The sequence below is a fragment of the Suncus etruscus genome, chromosome 20 (genome assembly GCF_024139225.1).
Source record: "Suncus etruscus isolate mSunEtr1 chromosome 20, mSunEtr1.pri.cur, whole genome shotgun sequence".
Taxonomy (NCBI): Eukaryota; Metazoa; Chordata; class Mammalia; order Eulipotyphla; family Soricidae; genus Suncus; species Suncus etruscus.
Window position 1 is genome coordinate 36,959,326 of NC_064867.1, and position 20,996 is coordinate 36,980,321.

Below are 20,996 nucleotides of genomic sequence, written 5' to 3' on the forward strand. Positions count from 1 at the left end.
TGTCAATAGGAGCCTGCTAATAAAGATGAAACAAAACTGAAAACTACCACAAGAAGCTACAGGGGCTTCTGAGCTCTACTTAAGAGACCTCCAAAAACAAGCTGCACAGGTCCTCAGTCTCATATATGAGCTCAGTAGATCTAGGTGGAGAAAGGGGCCTTTATTTTTAAAAAGAACTACACAGATAGGGCCAGAGCAATAGTACAGCGGTAAGGCGTTTGCCTTGCACGCGCCAATACAGGACAGACTCCAGTTCGAATCCTGGCATCCCATATTGGTTCCCCAGAGCCTGCCAGAAGTGACTTCTGAGCACAGAATCAGGAGTAACCCTTGAGTGCCCCAGGCTGTGACCCCAAAATAAACAAACAAAAGTACCACACGTAGTGCTGAAACAGGGTTAACCCTGGCAAAGTCCTGCCAAGGCCCCCTACCCTACCCCAACTGAACCATATCCATGGCAGTCTTCCTGGTATATTCATAGACACTTGCTTGGCCATCGGAAGCCCTCTGCACTCTTCAGTCTCCTGGAGCAGCGCTCACTGAGAACCTCTCTGGAGCCCAAACCGGTTTCATGCCCAGGCTGGCATAGAAATTCCGCTGGAAAAGCGGATGCCAACCCTGCCACAGGCCCAAAAGAGAGTGTAAGGGGTGGGTGACAAGCACAGGACAAGGGCCAATCTCAGATAGATGGGCTGGACGAAGAGAGCACGAGTGGCCGGGTCATCAGAAAGCCTGGTAGCTCTGGGATTGTCTGTAAAAGCAGAATCGAGAACCAACAGTTCTGGGGGGAGGCCCAGTGGGGTGTGTCACCCTTGAAAGAGGGGTGAAGGCAGAAGGCCTGGCTGGAGGCCCGTGGAAACCCTGCGAGTCCGCCCTGGTCCCCTAGGGACTCAGGACACCCCCTCTTTGGCTCTAACCCCCCAAAAGGGTCCTGGATCGGTTCCAGAATCCTTATTCTGGGCTCAAACCAAACCAGGACCTCATGGGCCTCCAGGTCCTCCTGCCTCCCCATGTGGGCATCCAGCGAGCTTGCCCTGGTCCCCTGGGAATCCTCTAGACTTGGGACTTCCCAAGCCCCCCAAAAGCATCCTGGATCAGTCCCAGAACAATTATTTAAGGCTCGAACCAAACCAGGAATCCCCATGGGCCTCCAGATCCTACTGCCTCCCCATGCAGGCACCCTGCGAGCTTGCCCCGCTTGCCTAGGGACCCTAAAGATTCTGGACTCCCCAAAACCCCAAAAAACATCCCTGATCTGTTCCAGAACCGTTATTCTGGGCTCGAACATAACCGGGACCTCATGGGCCTCCAGCATGCGGGCACCCTGCGAGCACGCCCTGGTCCCCTTAGGGATCCTGTAGACTCGGGACTCCCCACTCCTCGGCCCAAACCCCAAAAAGGGTCCTGGGTCGGTTCCAGAACCGTTATTCTGGGCTCGAACCGAACTGGAACGCCCCATGAGCCGGCCTCCAGCTTCTCTTGCCTCCCCATGCGGGAACTCTGCGAGCCTGCCCCGGTCCCCTTAGGGATCCTCTAGATTCGTGTCTCCCCAAACCCCGCAAAATGCGTCCTTGATCGGTCCCAGAATCATTATTCTGGGCTCGAACCGAACCGGGACCCCAATGGACCTCCAGCATGCAGGTACTCTGAGAGCCCGCCCTGGGCCCCTTAGGAATCCTCTAGACCCACTCCTCAGCTCCAAACCCCAAAAGGGTCCTGGATAGGTCCAGAACCGTTATTCTGGGGCCGAACCGAACCGGGACCCCACTGGACCTCCAACATGCGGGCACTCTGAGAGCCCTCACTGTTCCCTTTAGGGGTCCTCTATTCTCGGGACTCCCCACTCCTCAGCTCCAAACCCCAAAAAGGGTCCTGGATCGGTTCCAGAACCGTCATTCTGAGCTCGAACCGAACCGGGACTCCGCATGGGCCTGCCTCCAGTTCCTCCTGCCTTCCCACGCAGGCCCCTGCGAGCTTGCCCCGGTCCCCTCGGGAAATCCTCTAGGCTCGGGACTCCCGAAACCCCCCAAAAAGCGTCCTGGATCGATCCAGAACCGTTATTCCGGGCCCGAACCGAACCGGGACCCCATTGGGCCTCCAGCCCCTCTTGCCTCCCCATGCATGTCAGGCCCGGATCTTGCTCTAGGAGAAGCTGCTCGTGCTCCGGGTCCCACCTTGGAGCCGCTGGTTCCGCCGCCGTCCTTGGCCCGGTACTGGGTTCGAGAGAACTCCTGCAGCAGCTCCCCGAGCCCGGACTCCCTCGACAGTGCTCCTCCCGGTGCAGCCCAGGATCCCGCCGCCGCCGCGTCCGCCCGAGCGCCGGCCATGGCCCAGCCTCGCTCCCCTTCCCGTCCCCAGCGGGTCCGCGTCCCTCTCAGCGTGCTTCGAACCGACCCATGGTACCAGCGAGCCCAGACGCCCCAGTCCGGAACCTTCAGCACCTCCCCGTCCGCCTCCTTCTACTCCCACTTCCGGTCCCGCCCTTCACCGGATGTTTACATCGGAGCTGACCAATAGAAAGTCGAGGTTTGAGTCACGCCCCTCCCACCCCACCGGATGTTTACTTCGGATCTGACCAGTAGAAAGCCGCGGTGCGCGCCACGCCCCTCCCCTTGACGCGGAAGTCTCGCGGGAAATCTCGCGCTTTGCCCTCGCGGGATTTCCTTCTCGGAGAAGCCGAGCGAGGCGGAGCCGGCGATGTGGTGGGCGTGGCTTAGCTACTGGGGCGTGGTTTGAGAGAGCGCGCGTGCACGTTGCAGCGTAAGGGCGGGGCCAAGAGAAGCTTTGGCCCGCTGGGATTAGGAAGCCGCGATGCGCGGGGCGCCCCGCCACCTCTGACGCGGAAGTCTCGCGGGAAATATCGCGCTTCGCCCTCGCGGGATTTCCTTCTCGGGGAAGCCGGGAGAGACTATTGGAGCTGCGAAGGGCGTGGCGCGGCGGTGTGGGCGGAGCTAGCCTTTCGAGGGGCGTGGCCAAGCGAACCTTTACCCCAGAGCTGGAAAATTTGACAGCGAGGCTGAGAAATTGACAACGAGGCTGAGATGGGGTTCGAGGCCCGGTTCCGGCTCTTTATGGAACCTTGAAATTTCGGGAGATACCAGAGTCGGAACACGCTTGGAGTTTTTTCCTAATTCAAGATCCCCTTTGCTTTTTTTTTTTTTTTTTTTAAGTTCCTAGAATGGATTGATTGATAGTGCAAGGAGTACAGTGATTGATAGGGTTTTTTACTGCCTGGAACGCACCGGGTTCGATTCCTTGAAGCTTTTCAGGGTCACGAGATCCGGACTAAGCAAGGTCGGGTGTGGCCCCAAAAACCCAAATCTAAAAACAAAATCTAAAAAAAAAAAATTTAATTATAAAAACTAAATCTAAAAAAATTAAATTTTTTTTTAAAAAAAAGCAATCTGGTAGCACTTACCACACAAGCATGTTTTTTTTTTGTTTTGTTTTGTTTTGTTTTTTTTGGTTTTTGGGCCACACCCGGCGGTGCTCAGGGGTTACTCCTGGCTGTCTGCTCAGAAATAGCTCCTGACAGGCACGGGGGACCATATGGGACACCGGGATTCGAACCAACCACCTTTGGTCCAGGATTGGCTGTTTGCAAGGCAAACGCCGCTGTGCTATCTCTCCGGGCCCACAAGCATGTTTTTGCAACAACTTATTTATACCTAACATCTCATCTTTAGCACTAAATAAAATCTCTTACCCAATTAAACTAGTAGCTCCGAACCCCTTTATCCCCATTGTTAGGATTCGAGTGGACATCCATATCAGGGCTGAGAGTCAAAGATCACCTCCAGTAATGCAAGGTGCAAAAGAGAGTTTATTCCGTTAATCGAACTTCATCCAACTAAGGGAGTTTTGGCAAAGACCCCCCCAATTCAAATCCTCAAGCAGTTTATATAGAAATCACAAGCAGTAACAGTACAACATGTCATGGTATAGAGGTCTTAATCACTGATTTTCTGGCTCAATTTTGGTTGTCTAGGGATTATCTGATTCGAACCCTGACTGCCAAGGGGTACTCTGATTCAAACTTTGGTCATCAAGGGAGCCTTTTCAGATAGAACATTCCAAGCTCACTCAACCTCTAGTTCCTTATTCCTGGAGGGCACCAACTTTGGTTTTATTTCTGAGTTAACTCTGTCTTCTTCTACGAGTGGAAAAGTTCACTTGACTAGGGTTTGGGCTTGTCTAGTCTAAAATTCCTTATCATGGACATAGAGGGGGGGGGATCTTGGTCCTTACACCATCATCAGTCTACTTTGGGGGGAGAAATTGTATACTGGGTGGATGCTTGCCTTGCAAAATGCTAACTAGGATTTGACCCCTGGCATCCCAGCCAGGAGTGCTGCCTTAGTGCAGAGCCAGGAGTCCCTGAATATGACCCAAATTCAACCAAAATAATAAAACCAAACAAAACAAACACAAAAAGCCCAACAATCTTTTTTCAATGGAGCTATAATTGGCATTTAACCTATTGACTTCAGCTATACATATTGAGTTAATACTGGTATCTGTCTTGGAGTAATCACCACGTAAACCTTAAATCTCTCCCAGAGTTAAAATTTACCACAGGTAGACACTGCCAAACATGCAATGCAGTACTGCCAAGTAGAGTCACCAAACTGAACACAACAACCATGTAACTGGCCTTTGTGCCTTCTGGCCTCTGCAGCTATTTGTGTTCTGCTCAAATCTGATTTCTCTAACTCCAGGCTTGTCTTTTGTTGTTATCTAGATTTTAGGCTCCACATGTAAGCAATTTGCTCAATTGTCCCAACGTGAGGTTTTGTTCTGTTTTTATTTAATGGATTTGTTTTAAAGCAGTCTGAGAAAGACTGATAGTAGTAGGAATAACATTATAGTAAACAGTGAAAATCCTATTACTGTCTTGTTTGGTCTGGCCAGAGACCTTTGGACTGGGCCAAATGGCAATTATTTCAGTAGCCACCAATCCTTGAGAATCCGGCTGAATGGACTAATAACAGGACTGAGGGTCGTGGGTTTCTGCCAGAGGATGAAAGGCACCAGTTAGAGAGCCAAGAATAGTTGAAGCTTGCGAGAAATAATTAACTCTTCTAACCTTTTACCTTGTATTCTTTTCTTCCTTTGCTTTTTCTTTTTTGAATAATATCTTTACTTAAGCACCATGATTACAAACATATTTGTAGTTGGATTTCAGTCATAGAAAGAACACCATTCACATTCACCATTCACATTCACCAGTGCAACATTCCCACCACCAATGCCCCCATCTCTTTTCTCTTCCTTTCAAACTCTCAACTTTTAACCCTGCTGGGACATATTTTGGTTTTCTGATGGAAAGCATGTACTCCAAATTATAATTCTTTGATCTCAAATAAACTGTTAATTGTCTATCATTTCAGCTCTTCATTTGTATCTTCTATCATAGGGTCATAAATTTGGCTTAGTATAGCACACACTCACAAATACACACACACATAAACACGCACACATTCCAAACCCTGCATTTTCTTTGCACATTTATCCATGAATGAACATTTAATGTAATGTCAGTGATTTGACTAATGTAACTAGTGCTGTAACAAGTTTGGTTTTTGGAACATATTTTGTAGTGATAAGGGCTTACTCCTGGCTGTGAATTCAGCAATCACTCTTAGGAGATCATATGGGTGCTAAGTTGGTTTGTTTTTTTTTTTGGTGTTTGTTTTTCGGCCACGCCCAGTGACGCTCAGGGGTCACTCCTGGCTATGCGCTCAGAAATTGCTCCTGGCTTTGGGGACCCTATGCGATGCCAGAGGATTGAACTGTGGTCTGTCCTAGGTCAGCGCATGCAAGGCAAATGCCCTAGCGCTTGCACCACCACTCCAGCCCTGGGTGCCAGGTTTTGAAGCTATGTTGGCCATGTGTAAGGCAACAGTCTTTCCTGCTGTGTTATCACTCTGCCTTCAAGGGGATATATATGGGGGTTTTTTTTAGTGCTTTTTGTTTTCTTCAGATAAATAATCAGAAGTCAGAGCTTTATGTCATGTAGTATTTTTGCAGACCCTCCATAGTTTTTCATAGTGGTGGCATCAATTATATTCTCACCAGTGACACAAAAGAATTTTCCTTTCTACACATCCTTCTATCCCATGGGGGGGGGGGGCATTTGATTGTGCTCAAGTTTACTCCTGGCTCTGTGTTCACTCCTGGCCTTCTCAGGATCTTTGTGAGGTACACTTCCCCCAATGCCCTGTATTAATCGCACCTGGATGGTCAATTCCACCCACATCTGGTTTATATATATATATATATATAAAACCCAGTGGTGCTCAGGAGATACTCCTGGCTCCACACTCAAAAATTGCTTCTGGCAAGTGTGGGGGACCATATGGGATGTGGGGATTCAAACCACCATCCATCCTGGATCGGCTGCGTGCAAGGCAAACTCCCTCCTGTTGTGCTATCTCTCTGGCCCATTTACTATATATGTTTTATACTAAAACAACAACTCTTGGCCGAAGAGATAGCATAAAGGTAGTGAGTTTGCCTTTCATGCAGAAAGATGGTGGTTTGAATCCTTGCATCCCATATGGTCCCCCGAGCCTGACAGGAGTGATTTCTGAGCATAGAGCCAGGAGGAACCCCTGAGCGCTGCCAGGTGTGACTCAAAAAAAAAAATAATAAAAAAAAAAAAATAAATAAATAAAACAACAACTCTTCACAGATCTTGCAAGGCCATAAGTGATTCTGGGATTTGTACCTGGGTTGTTATGTGCAAGGCAAAAGCCTTCTCTATTGTCAATCTCCCTGACCTACTGACTCTGGGGCCCACCCAGCAGCTGGGTCCTAAGGGCTCCTGTGAGCCTTGCAGAAATAGTCACTTGTAGTCTTGGAATCTGCATTCTTGCAGTTCTGGCAGCTTTGGGCCTTTTGGGCTTCTGCAGTTCCCCAAGTGATCCAGGAGTGATCCTTGAGCATAGTTGGGGGCGGGGGTTAAACCTGACCACCTCATGGTGTAACCATAAAAGAACAAATACATATGTGTATATATAAATAAACTGATTGGAAAAAGAAGACCTGGATCCCAGATTAAGAATAGGTATCTGGGGGGCCGGGCGGTGGCGCTAAAGGTAAGGTGCCTGCCTTGCCTGCGCTAACCTTGGACGGACCGCGGTTCGATCCCCCGGTGTCCCATATGGTCCCCCAAGCCAGGAGCAACTTCTGAGCACATAGCCAGGAGTAACCCCTGAGTGTTACTGGGTGTGGCCCAAAAACCAAAAAAAAAAAAAAAAAAAAAAAAAAAAAGAATAGGTATCTGGGGGCCGGAGAGATAGCATGGAGGTAAGGTGTTTACCCTTCATGCAGAAGGTCATCGGTTCGAATCCCGGCGTCCCATATGGTCCCTCGTGCCTGCCAGGAGCAATTTCTGAGCACAGAGCCAGGAAAAACCCCTGAGCACTGCCGGGTGTGACCCAAAAACCACAAAAAAAAAAAAAAAAAAAAAGAATAGGTATCTTGTGGCCCGGAGAGATTGCACAGCGGTGTTTGCCTTGCAAGCAGCCAATCCAGGACCTAAAGTGGTTGGTTCGAATCCCAGTGTCCCATATGGTCCCCCGTGCCTGTGGCCCAAAAACAAAAAAAACAAAAAAACAAAAAAAAAGGTATCTGGGACCGGAGAGATAGCATGGAGGTAGGGCGTTTGCCTTGCATGCAGAAGGACGGTGGTTCGAATCCCGGCATCCCATATGGTCTTCCAAACCTGCCAGAAGTGATTTCTGGGGGCCGGGCGGTGGCGCTAAAGGTAAGGTGCCTGCCTTGCCTGCGCTAGCCTTGGACAGACCGCGGTTCAATCCCCTGGTGTCCCATATGGTCCCCCAAGCCAGGAGCAACTTCTGAGCGCATAGCCAGGAGTAACCCCTGAGCGTTACTGGGTGTGGCCCAAAAATCAAAAAAAAAAAAAAAGTGATTTCTGAGCATAGAGCCAGGAGTAACCCCTGAACGCTACCGGTGTGACCCCCCAAAAAAAGCAAAGACAAAAATACAAACAAATAATAGGCATCATTGGGCTGGAGAGATAGCACAGTGGTAGGGTGTTTGCCTTGCATGCAGCTAATCCAGGACGGATAGTGGTTAGAATCCTGGTATCCCATATGGTCCCCCGAGCCTGCTAGGAGCAATTTCTTTAACTTTCTTTCTTTTTTTTTTTTTTTTTTTGGTTTTTGGGCCACACCCATTTGACGCTCAGGGGTTACTCCTGGCTATGGGCTCAGAAGTCGCTCCTGGCTTGGGGGACCATATGGGACGCCGGGGGATCGAACTGCGGTCCGTCCTAGGCTAGCGCAGGCAAGGCAGGCACCTTACCTCTAGCGCCACCGCCCGGCCCCTAGGAGCAATTTCTGAGCGTAGAGCCAGGTATAACCGCTGAGCACTGTGAGGTGTGACCCCCAAAACAAACAAACAAAAAAGAATAGGAGTGATGGGGTCAGAGAGATAGCACAGTGGTAGGGCATTAACCTTGCATGCAGCTGACCCGGGAGGGACCCAGTTCAATTCCCGGCATCCCAGATGGTCTCCCAGCCTACCGGGGGTGATTTCTGAGTGCAGAGCCAGGAGTAACCCCTGAGCACCGCTGGGTGTGGCCCAAAAAGCTATCAATCAATCAAGTTTAAGAATATAAAAAAATAGGAATCATAAGGCTGACAGGATGACAGGCAAAGAAAACAGATGGGAGGAAAACCACATAGAAATTCTAAAAATGAAAAATAAATGTGATCATTAAAGCTTAAAGTTCATGGAAGGAGTTGAACACACTAAATATAGCTGGAGAAATAATTAGTAAATTTGAAGATAGATCTGATGACAAAAAAAAAATGATTCAGAATGTAGCATAGAGAAAAGCAGAATAGAGTTAGCACTTGGGACACAGAGAACTGAACAAGTCCAGCATGTTCTTAATAGTAGCTCTGAAAGAGAGAAGAAAGAATTGAAGAAGTAAAATTATTAAGAGGTTCTTTTTATTTACTTATTTTACTTTTTATTTTACTTTATTTTTGGTTTTTGGACCATATCCGGTGACACTCAGGGGTTACTCTTGACTCTGAGCTCAGAAATGGCTCCTGGGTTGGGGAACCATATAGGACTCTAGGGGATCGAACCACAATCTATCCTAGGTCAGCCACATGCAAGGCAAACACCCTACCGCTGAGCCACTGCTCCGGCCCCAATTATTAAGAGGTTCTGATGAGGGTCAGAGGGATATAGAATAACAGGCAGGACACTGGCTTTGGACCTGGCTGATCCAGATCCCCAGCAGCCCATACGGTGCCCTGAGCACCAGTAGGAGTAATTCCTGAGCACAGAACCAGAAGTAACCAACCCCTGGGTGTGAACCCCAACACAATATAACACAATAAAAAAAGACAATAAAAAAAAAAAACACCAAAATTTTCCTGATGAAAGCTGGAGACATAGCACCACAGGTAAGGGCCTTGCCATGTTGAATTAGTTCCTTAGCACCACATATGATTCTCCAAGCCACACCAGGAGTGATTCCTGAGTACAGAGCCAGGAATAAACCTGGATGGAGATAGTACAGCAGTAGGGCGTTTACCTTGCATGCAGCTGACCCAGGACAGAACTAGGTTCGATCCCCGGCCTCCCATGAGGTCCCCTTAGCCTGCCAAGAGCGATTTCTGAGTGCAGAGACAGGAGTAACCCCTGAGCGCTGTCAGATGTGGACCCCCCCCAATGTACTACACCAAGACAAACCCAGTGAAAGGTAAAAGAAATATTAATTTTTTTCTCTGCAGCTTCCCGAGGACTCACCCTTAACGCCCTAGATCCCACCCCTTCCTAAATCCTAAAAACCTTGCCTTTGACCAAATGATAGGTTTTAACTAGGACCCCACCCCTTCCTAAATTTCAAGGACTTGCCCTTGACATTTTAACTGTTGCAAACCTGATCACTTTTGGTTATCTAAATCTTGCAAAAATGTAACTGAGCAAATGTCAAGTGTCAGTACTCCCCGAAATGAACCACCCTACAGCAAGCTATATAAAGGCTTGTTAGATCTGGTTCGAGGCTCTCTCTCTCTCATCCTCTGGGGGAGCCCTTGCATGCTTGCAAATAAATAAAACCCCTTGCTTTTGCATGGTCTCTGCCTCTTGGAATCATTAGAGGAGTGCGTGCGGAATTCCAGACCTTATCACCAGATGACAGGAGTCAAATATAACTGGCCAAGTAATTAATAAATGTTTGCTAAATCTAAGTAAGAATGATCTCTAAAAATGACTTTTTCTGTTTGTTTATGGACCACACCTGGGGGTCCTCAGGGGTTACTCCTGGCTCTGTGCTCAGAAATCATTCCTGGCAGGCTTGCTTGGGGAATAAAAACAATTTTTTTTTTTTTTTTTGGTTTTTGGGCCACACCCGGTAACACTCAGGGGTTACTCCTGGCTATGTGCTCAGAAGTTGCTCCTGGCTTGGGGGACCATATGGGACACCGGGGGATCAAACCGCGGTCCGTCCAAGGCTAGCGCAGGCAAGGCAGGCACCTTACCTTTAGCGCCACCGCCCGGCCCTAAAAACAATTTTTTAAAACTATGCCAGTCAGGGCTTATGTAGAGAAGATACAAGGTTCCAGGACAAAATAAAATCCTTAAATTTAAGAAAGTATTAATGGGGGCCGGAGAGATAGCACAGCGGTGTTTGCCTTGCAAGCAGCCGATCCAGGACTTAAGGTGGTTGGTTCGAATCCTGGTGTCCCATATGGTCCCCAGTGCCTGCCAGGAGCTATTTCTTAGCAGACAGCCAGGAGTAACCCCTGAGCACCACCGGGTGTGGTCCAAAAACAAAACAAAACAAAACAAAAAGACTAAATCAAACCCAAAACGAATGAAAGAAAGAAAAATAATTCTTCAGTAAAATTGAAAACTAAAGCAATAGAGTCTGCCAATGAAAGATCCATCTCTTGTAATAGAGCAATAGCATAGATGCCTAATTTTTTTGTTTTGTCTTAGGGCTACCCCAGCAATGTTCAGGGGCTACTCTTGGAGCATTACTGGGTGGTGATTGGGAACCATTATAGTGCCAGAGATTGAAAACTGGATTCCCATTTGTAATGCATGCGCACTGGCCCTCTCAGCCATTTCCCTGATAATCTCCATTCAAATTGATCAAAGGAGGGTCAGAGCAGTGGCGCAAGCATCAGGGCACGGGCTAACCTAGGATAGATCCCCCAGTGTTCCATAAGGTCCCCCAAGCCAGGAACGATTTCTGAGCACATAGCCAGGAGTAAACCTTGAGTGTCACCGGCTGTGGCCCAAAATCCAAGCAAACAAGCAAGCAAACAAACAAATTGATCAAGGGAACAAGTAAGGAGAAATAAGTGATTAACATCAAAGATGAAATGGGGTTTCAAGTAAAACTGATTAGAAAGTATAGCAATTCTCAAATTTCCTCTGTGTAGAGACATGAAGCATGGCCTTCCACATACATGGCCAAATACATACCAGAGCAGTACGTTTAACGTGAATGCATTCATATAAACCAAGTCTATAGTTTATATTAGAGTGAGCTCTTGTTTTACATTCTCTAGGTTTGAGCAAATTTATGGACCATGGATGGAGCAGTAGCACTGAAGGTAGGACACTTGCCTTGCATGTGACCAACTTGACTTCCGGCGTTTTATATGGTCCTCCAAGCACTGCTAGAAGTGATTTCTGAGAGCAGAACCATGAATAAACCCTGAGCACCATTGGTGTGGACCAAAAATCAATCTCTCTCTCTCTCTTTTTTTATTTTTTTTTTGGGGGGGAGCACACCCGTTTAATGCTCAGGGGTTACTCCTGACTAAGCACTCAGAAATTGCCCCTGGCTTGGGGGGACCAAATGGGATGCCAGGGATCGAATTGCAGTCCTTCCTTGGCTAGCGCTTGCAAGGCAGACACCTTGCCTCTAGCGCCACCTCACCGGCCCATCTTTCTCTCTCTCTCTCTCTTACTTTTTTTTTTTTTGGTTTTTGGGTCACACCCAGCAGCGCTCAGGGGTTACTCCTGGCTCTACACTCAGAAATCGCTCCTGGCAGGCTCAAGGGACCATATGGGATGCCGGGATTTGAACAACCGTCCTTCTGCATGCAAGGCAAATGCCTTACCGCTGTGCTATCTCTCTGGCCCCCCCCCTCTCTCTTACTTTCTTTTTCTTTTTCTTTTTTTTTTTTTTTTTTTGGTTTTTGGGTCACACCCAACAGAGTTCAGGGGTTACTCCTCACTCTACGGTCAGAAATCACTCCTGACAGGCTCGGGGGACCATATGGGATGCCGGGATTCGAAACACCGTCTTGCATGCCAGGCAAAAATGCTCCACCTCCATACTCTTTCTTTTTTTCTTTATTTCTTTCCTTCTTTCTCTTCCTTTATTTCCTTTCTTCCTTCCTTTTTTCTCTTCCTCTTTATTTCCTCTATCTCTTCCTTTTCTTTCTCTTCTCCCTCCTTCCCTCCCTCCCTCCTTCTTCCCTCCCTCCCTCCCTCCCTCCCTCCCTCCCTCCCTCCCTCCTTCCTTCCTTCCTTCCTTCCTTCCTTCCTTCCTTCCTTCCTTCCTTCCTCCCTCCCTCCCTCCCTCCCTCCCTCCCTCCCTCCCTCCCTCCCTCCCTCCCTCCCTCCCTCCCTCCCTCCCTCCCTCCCTTCCTTCCTTCCTTCCTTCCTTCCTTCCTTCCTTCCTTCCTTCCTTCCTTCCTTCCTTCCTCCTGGTAATATTCTGGGGACTGTACATTTGTGGTGCTGGGAATCAAATCTGAATCAGCACGTGTAAGGAAAGTGCCTTACCTGCTGTACTGTCTCTCTGACCCACACAGTTATTTATTTTTTGTGTGTGTGTGGTTTTTGGGTCACACCCGGCAGTGCTCAGGGGTTACTCCTGGCTCCATGCTCAGAAATTGCTCCTGGCAGGCACGGGGGACCATATGGGACGCTGGGATTCGAACTGATGACCTCCTGCATGAAAGGCAAACGCCTTACCTCCATGCTATCTCTCCGGCCCCCACACAGTTATTTTTAAGAGCTTAATAATATTGCTTACTTTGAAGTATCAGTTTATAGAACCGTTTCTCTACCAAAGAAAGTTTTGGGCCTGGAGAGATAGCACAGCGGCGTTTGCCTTGCAAGCAGCCGATCCAGGACCAAAGGTGGTTGGTTCGAATCCCGGTGTCCCATATGGTCCCCCGTGCCTGCCAGGAGCTATTTCTGAGCAGACAGCCAGGAGTAACCCCTGAGCACCGCTGGGTGTGGCCCAAAAACCAAAAAAAAAAAAAAAAAGTCTTGTGCTCGCTTCGGCAGCACATATACTAAAATTGGAACGATACAGAGAAGATTAGCATGACCCCTGCGCAAGGATGACACGCAAATTCGTGAAGCGTTCCATATTTTTTGGAAAGAAAAAAAAAAGAAAGTCTTGGCTACTTCTAAGCTGGAGCTTAGGGGGCCAGAGAGATAGCATGGCAGTAGGGCATTTGCCTTGCATGTGGCTGACCTGGGATGGATCTGGGTTCAATACCCGGAATCCCATAAGGTCTCCCAAGCCTGCCAGGAGTGATTTCTGAGCACAGAGCCTGGAGTAACCCCTGAGTGCTGCCAGATGTGGTCCCAAAAGCCATAAACAAACAAATAAAATAAACGGGAGCTTAGGGGAATCTAAGTGAAGCACAGCAGGAAGGGCACTTGCTTTCCATGCAACAGACGCAGGTTCGATTCCTGGCATCCCATATGGTCCCCAGAGCCCCTATCAGGAGTGATTTCTGAACACAGAGCCAGGAGTAACCCCTTAGCTGAGTATGGTCCAAAAAAAAATTCTGGAGCTTGGGGAACCAATAGGGGTGGATGCCAGAGATCAAAGCCAGTCAGCCAAATGCAAGGGAAATACCCTATCCAGTATATTTTCAGTCAGTTCCCTGGAATTAATCGTCCTCTTTTCTTTCTAATTTTGAGTCTTTTATTTTCTTGGTAAGCCTAAATATTTGTTTATATATTTGGTTTTGGGGCCACACCTGGCAACTCTCAGGGGTTATTCCTAGCTCTGCAGTCAGAAATAGCTCCTGGCAGGCTCAGGGGACCATATGGGATGCCAGGGATCGAACCTGGGTCTGTACCAGTGTGCCAGGTTGGCCATATGCAAGGCAAACATTCTACTGCTGTGCTATCGCTCTGGCCCCAATTTTGTTTATTTTTTTAAGCCCTTAATTTTGATAGGAGGTGAGGGGATGGTGTTTGGGTCACACTTGTCTGCTCAGGGTTTTCTCCTGCTGGTAAATTGGTGCCAGGAATTGAACTGAAAAGAGCCAGCCATAAGCAAGACAAGAATCTGTCCCTGAGGTCAGAGCAATAGCACAGCAGTAGGGCATTTGCCTTGCATGTGGCCAACCTGAGACTACCTGGGTTTGATATAGTCCGAAGAGCCTGCCAGGAGCGCTTTTTGAGGCAGAGCCAGGAGTAACCCCTGAGCACTGCTGGGTGTGGCCCAAAAGCCACAACAAACCAAAACCAAAACCAAAAACAAGCATCTGTCTGACTTGATGTAGTCATTATTTTTCTTTTCTCGAGGTCTAGAGAGATAGTACAGCAGATAAGGCATTTGCGTTTGCCCGTAGCAGCTTTAACCTGAACCTTCCAGGAATAATTCCAAAGCGCAGTGGCCTGGAATAAACTCTAAACAATCCATTGAGTCATTTGTGTTTGTTTTTAATCTTTCTTATCTCCTTCCCTCGCTTAACTCTCACTGAGGTTTTGTTTTTGTTTTGTGCTTAAGCCACACCCAAGGGTGCTCAGGTCTTACTTCGGATTGTGTTTAGGGATCATTCCTTTAGGGATCGGATCGTTCCTGGCAGGATTTGGGGGACCCTATGCAGTCCTGGGGATTCAAATTTGGTTCAGCTATGTGCTTGCACCTCACCTGCTGTCCTACCTCTCTAAGACATCTCTGTACTATCACTCTGGCTTCTTCCTTTTAAAATATAAGCCATTAGGGCTTTAGGGAGAATACAGGAGGAAATGTGGGGTGCATTAGTGAGAAACTGAGGCACAGAGAATTCTCAGGAAGCAGCTTTTAGGAGTGACAAAGGCTTGGAGGATTCTTACCCAAAAGTCAATTCTGGGGCTGGAGATATAGCATAGTGGTAGGGCATTTGCCTTGCACGCAGCCGACCCAGGACAGAAGGTGGTTCGGTTCCCGGCATCCCATATGGTTGCCCGAGCCTGCCAGGAGTGATTTCTGAGTGCAGAGCCAGGAGTAACCCCAGAGCACCACTGGGTGTGACCCAAAAGCAATAAAATAAAAAGCCAAGTACCCCCAATAAGTGGGGTTCTATTCAAGGTTCTGTTTTTTTTTGTTTTGTTTTGTTTTGGGGTCACACCTGGCAGCACTCAGGGGTTACTCCTGGCTCTATGCTCAGAAATCGCTCCTGGCAGGCTCAGGGGACCATATGGGATGCCAGGATTTAAACCATGGACCTTATGCTTGCAAGACAAATGCCCTACCTCCATGCTATCTCTCCGACCCCTGAGGTTCTGTTCTTATCTGTTTCAGCATACTATCTCAGAGAAACAAAACAGCACAACTTTGTACAAGGTTATAATAACTTTATGAATTTTCCTTTGTCTAAGTGTTGGGCTCTAAGAACAATAATGTGTTCATTTGAACACATGACACATTTGATAGGTCCCTTTTTTCTCATGCTGCAATAAGGCACTTGCAGTTGACCCTGGTTTGATCTCTAGCACTCAAAAGGTCCTCTGAGCACTTTCAGGGTTCCCTCTATTTTTATTTATTTACTTATTTTAAATTTGTTCTATTTTGGAGATGCTCAGAGGCTACTCCTGGCTCTACACTTAGAAATTACTCCTGGCGGGACTCATGGGGTCCATATGGGATGCTAGAGATAGAACCTGGGTTGGCCATTTGCAAAGCAAGCATACTATCGTCCCAACCTCACTATTTTTTTTTTTTTTGGTGTTTTTTGGGTCACACCCGGCAGTGCTCAGGGGTTATTTCTGGCTCCAGGCTCAGAAATTGCTCCTGGCAGGCACAGGGGACCATATGGGGCGCCCGGATTCGAACCGATGACCTCCTGCATGAAAGGCAAACGCCTTACCTCCATGCTATCTCTCCGGCCCCCTCAACCTCACTATTTTTTTGGGGGGGGGCCACACCTGGTGATGCTCAGAGGTTACTCCTGGCTCTTGCTCAGAAATCGCTCCTGGCAGGAACGGGGACCATATGGGATGCCAGGATTCGAACCATCGTCGGTCCTGGATCAGCTGTGTGCAAGGCAAATGCTCTATCGCTGTGCTATCTCTCCGGCCCCATCAACCCCACTATTTTTTAAAGTGAAATAAAATGGTTTTACTTAGAGAAATATGAAAAGAAAGATCTAGAAAGAGACATGTCCAAAAGAACATGGGGTGCCAGAGCCACCCATACACACACACACACACACACACACACACACACACACACACACACACACACACACACACACACACACGTGCTGCAAGTAGAAAAGGCCGGCAGGGGTCACTCTTGAGCAGAGAGCCAGGATAAGTCCCTGGGCACTGCTGAATGTAGCCCCAACTCCAAAAGTAATAACAACAACAACAACAATAACAACAACAACAACAAGAAATCCAGTGCCTATTTACTTAGTGCCACAAGTCAAAGCCAGGGTTTCATACCTAAGTCACAATAAAAATTCTATTTTTTGAAAATTTAGGGGCTGGAGCCAAAGCACAGAAGGTAGCACATTTGCTTGCACACAAAAGATTGGGAGTCGATTCCTGGCATCCAATATGGTCCCTGAGCCTGCTCAGAATAAGTTCTGATTATAGAGACAGGAGTAACCCCTGAGGACCGTGGGGTGTGCCCCAAAGACAAAACAAATGAAAGCATCTCTTTTTAAATTTTAAGCACTCTAGTTAACATAACTACTGGTGAAAAGGTTTCATGCATGGCACAATTCTAGCCACACCCTCTGCCAGCGTGTCCACTTCTCTCCATTACTATCCCATGTCATCCCCCATGTCAAACTTCCTAGTGAAGACAAATTCTCAGTTTTTGCTGCCTTTGGTCATTTGTTAAACCTTTACTTTATTGCTTTATAGCCACTCATGAAAGCTCATTTTGTATTTGTTTCTCTCCTGACTAAATCCACTCAACATGATTCACTCTAGATCTATTCATGGGGCAGTTTATTTCATTATTTCTTTTTTTTATTTCATTCGTTCTTCTTTTCTTACAGCCTACTAGTATCCTGTTGTGAAGATGTAGCAAAGTTTTTATCCAGTCATTTGTTCCTGGACATGGGGGTTATTTCCAGATTTCATTATTGTGACTACTGCTGCAATGAATATAGGAGCGCAAATGTCTTTTCTGAATAATATTTGGTCCCTTGGGTAGATGCCCAGAAGTGGAATTGTTGGATAAGGTGAAGCTCAGTTTCTAGTTTTCTTTTTGTTTTCATTTTGCTTTTTTGGGCCACATTCAGGGTAACTCAGGGGTTACTCCTGGCAATGTGCTCAGAAATCGCCCCTGTCTTGGGGGACCCTATGGGACGCCGAAGGATTGAACCCTTGTCCATCCTAGGTTAGCACGTGCAAGGCAAATGCCTTACCGCTGTGCTATCACTACAGCCCCTCCTCTCAAGTTTTAGTTAAGAATTTCGGAGACAGGCCGGAGCGGTGGCACAAGTGGTAAGGCATTAGCCTTACCTAGGCATTAGCCTAGGATGGACCGTGGTTCGATTCCCCCAGCATCTCATATGGTCCCCCAAGCCAGGAGCGATTTCTGAGCGCATAGCCAGGAGTAACCTCTGAGCATCACCAGGTGTGGCCCAAAAACCAAATAATAATAATAATAATAATAATAATAATAATAATAATAATAATTTGAGACAATATCAGGGAACTGACAGACATTAACAAGGCTATAAAGGAGTATTTCTGGAAAATCAGTGGCCATGAACTTGATACCTATAGTAAAATGGGCAAATTCCTTACAAGACAAAAACTACCAAAGTTCTCTGAAACAAACATCCATAGGGACAGGAATAGTTCAAAGTAATGGTGCACTGACTTTCTTGCAGGAGGTCTGGTTCAATCCATAACACCACAAGCTTACCTGTGCGCTGTGGCTCCCGAGCACTGACTGATATGGCACCCACTCAAAAATTGAAGACACTTGCGTCAGAGATGAAATCAGTCTTGCTGTTTTTTGTTGTTGTTGTTGTTGTTGTTTTTTTGGTTTTTGGGTCTCACCCGGCGGTGCTCAGGGGTTACTCCTGGCTGTCTGCTCAGAAATAGCTCCTGGCAGGCACGGGGGACCATATGGGACATCGGGATTCGAACCAACCACCTTAGGTCCTGGATCGGCTGCTTGCAAGGCAAACACCGCTGTGCTATCTCTCCGGGCCCTGTTTTTTTTGTTTTGTTTTGTTTTGTTTTTGGGCCATACCCGGCGGTGCTCAGGGGTTACTCCTGGCTATCTGCTCAGAAATAACCCTTGGCAGGCACCGGGGACCATATGGGATGCCGGGATTCGAACCAACCACCTTAGGCCCTGGGTCGGCTGCTTGCAAAGCAAATGCCCCTGTGCTACTCTCTGGCCCCAGAGATGAAATCAAAGAGGAAATAAAAACATTTCTGGAAACAAATGACAATAAAGACACAAATTATCAGAATTTACGAAACAGAGCAAAAGCGGTACTAAGAGGAAAATTAATTTATTTATTTAGGTTTTTTGGGCCACGCCCATTTGACGCTCAGGGGTTACTCCTGGCTACGCGCTCAGAAATCACTCCTGGCTTGGGGGGACCATATGGGACGCCTGGGGATCAAACCGCAGTCCGTCCTACACTAGCGCTTGCAAGGCAGACACCTTACCTCTAACACCACCTTCCCAGCCCCAAAAGGAAAATTTATAGCTTTGCAAACACACATCAGGAAGAAAGAAGGGGTCTATATAAATAGTTTAATAACACAACTTTTTTTTTTTTTTGGTTGTTGGGTCACACCCAGCAATGCTCAGGGGTTACTCCTGGCTCTACCCTCAGAAATCGCTCCTGGCAGGCGCTGGGGACCATATGGGATGCCGGGATTCGAACCAATGACCTTCTGCATGAAAGGCAAATGCCTTAACTTCATGCTATCTAGCCGGCCCCTAATAACACAACTTTTAAAATTAGAAAAAGATCAACAAAAGGAGCCAAAAGTAGGTAGGCAGAAGGAAATAATAAAGCTTAGAGCAGAAATCAATGAAATGGAAATCCAAAAAAAAAAAAATTCAAAATATTAACAGAAGCAAAAGTTGGTTCTTTGAAAAAATAAACAAGATTGATAAGCCATTAGCAAAACTCACAAAGAAACAGAGCGAGAGAAACTTAATAAACCAGATTAGAAATAAAGAAAATAAATTGAAGACACAGATCACCAAATAATCCTATATTGTAGAGGAGCTTGTATTTAGGGGGGTTTGTTTGGTTTTGGGGCCACACTTACCTGAAATCAGGGGTTACTCCTGACAGAACTCAGGAATTATATGGGATGCCAAAGACTGAATCCAAGGAAGCAATATGCAAAGCAAACATTCTACCTACTGTACTATTGATTTAACCCCAAGGTTCTAAAGTTTCTTAATAATTAGTAAAATGTATTAGAAAGATAATACATAATACAGCAGGTAAGACACTTACCTTGCATGCAACCAAGCCAAGTCCTATATTCAGCATCCTGTATGGTCCTCCAAGAACTGCCAGGAGTGGCCCCTGATTACAGAGCCAGGACTAAGCCCTGAGCACAGACTGGTGGTACAACCCCTCAAGAAGTAAAATGTAGAGGCAGGAGAGAAAACTCAACTAATTGACTGCAGAGATGACATGCAGGAGACCTAGGTTGTGTATCTGATACTGCATGGTCTCCTGAAAACCATCGGGAGTAAACCCTGAGCACTGGCAGTATGGCACCAAAACAAAACAATAAAGTAAAACGTAGGGTTCAGAGAGATAGTGAGGCAGGTAAGGCACTAGCCTTGTACAAAGCTGACCCAGGTGAAATCCCCAGCATCCTGGAGAGTTCCCTGGCCCTGTCAGGAATGAGTAATTCCTGAGTGCAGAGATAGGAGTGATCACTGAGCATACTGGGTGTGACCCAAAAAATGGGGGGTGAGGGAAATGCAATGTAGAATTATCCTTAATTGGCCAGAAAGATGGCACAGCGGTAGGGCTTGCACACAGGGGATCCAGGACGGATGGTGGTTCAAATCCTGGCATCCCTAATGATCCCCATGCCTATCAGGAGTTCTTTCTGAGCCAAAGTAGAGCCAGGATTAACTCCTGAGCGAATAGGAAAGAACCCACAAACTATCATTACACAGCAGTCAACAGTTGGGGAAGCAAAAATGTGCATCAGAAGATTAATGGAACAACAAAATCTGATAAGGCCAAAGAGATAGCACAGTCATAGGGCATTTGCCTTGCATGCAGTCAATCCAGGACGCAGGTGGTTCGAATCCCGGCATCCCATATGATCCTGTGTGCCTGCCAGGGGTGATTTCTGAACACAGAGTCACGAGTAACTCCTGAGAGCTGCCGAGTGTGACCCTCCGCCCAAAATCAAAAACCCAAAATTTGATAAGTGCAAAATATCAGCTCTGAGGCATTTAAGCTGCATGCCTTCCAGGGTTTCATTCCTGCTCACACTTGGTCAACCAATCACCATGGGATGAAGCCCAGCAGGTCCACACCAGAAATTTTAGCTTTACACATGAAAGAAATATTGATACACGGTACAATATGGGGGAGCCTTAAAACACGTCATGTAAATAAGCCAGGCATGTGATAATCAACATTATAGAACGATGAAGACTGGAGAGATAGCACACCAGGGAAGTCACTTGCTTTAACAATAAATAGTTAGGAGTGGAGAGATAGGGGCCGGGCGGTGGCGCTGGAGGTAAGGTGCCTGCCTTGCCTGCGCTAGCCTAGGAC

At 47.3% G+C, this 20,996-nt stretch overlaps 2 protein-coding genes and 1 non-coding gene across 4 annotated transcripts in view; 2 read left to right on the forward strand and 1 right to left on the reverse strand.

The window, feature by feature from the left end:
- The window catches only part of MTMR14 (myotubularin related protein 14), a 39,333-nt gene extending 36,897 nt beyond the window's left edge, over window positions 1-2,436 (reverse strand). For both annotated transcript variants that reach the window (XM_049766276.1, XM_049766275.1), the window contains exon 1: window positions 2,175-2,436. In XM_049766276.1, the coding sequence (XP_049622233.1) occupies window positions 2,175-2,327 (153 nt within the window). In that variant the 5' untranslated portion in view covers window positions 2,328-2,436. The remainder of the gene's footprint in view (window positions 1-2,174) is intronic.
- Window positions 2,433-20,996, forward strand: part of SRGAP3 (SLIT-ROBO Rho GTPase activating protein 3) — a 434,101-nt gene continuing 415,537 nt past the window's right edge. Inside the window, exon 1 of the mRNA XM_049766260.1 lies at window positions 2,433-2,447. The gene's annotated coding sequence lies outside the window, so the exon portion shown is untranslated. The remainder of the gene's footprint in view (window positions 2,448-20,996) is intronic.
- Window positions 13,290-13,396, forward strand: LOC125998539 (U6 spliceosomal RNA). The gene has a single exon (XR_007492081.1). It is a non-coding gene; the product is annotated as a U6 spliceosomal RNA (small nuclear RNA).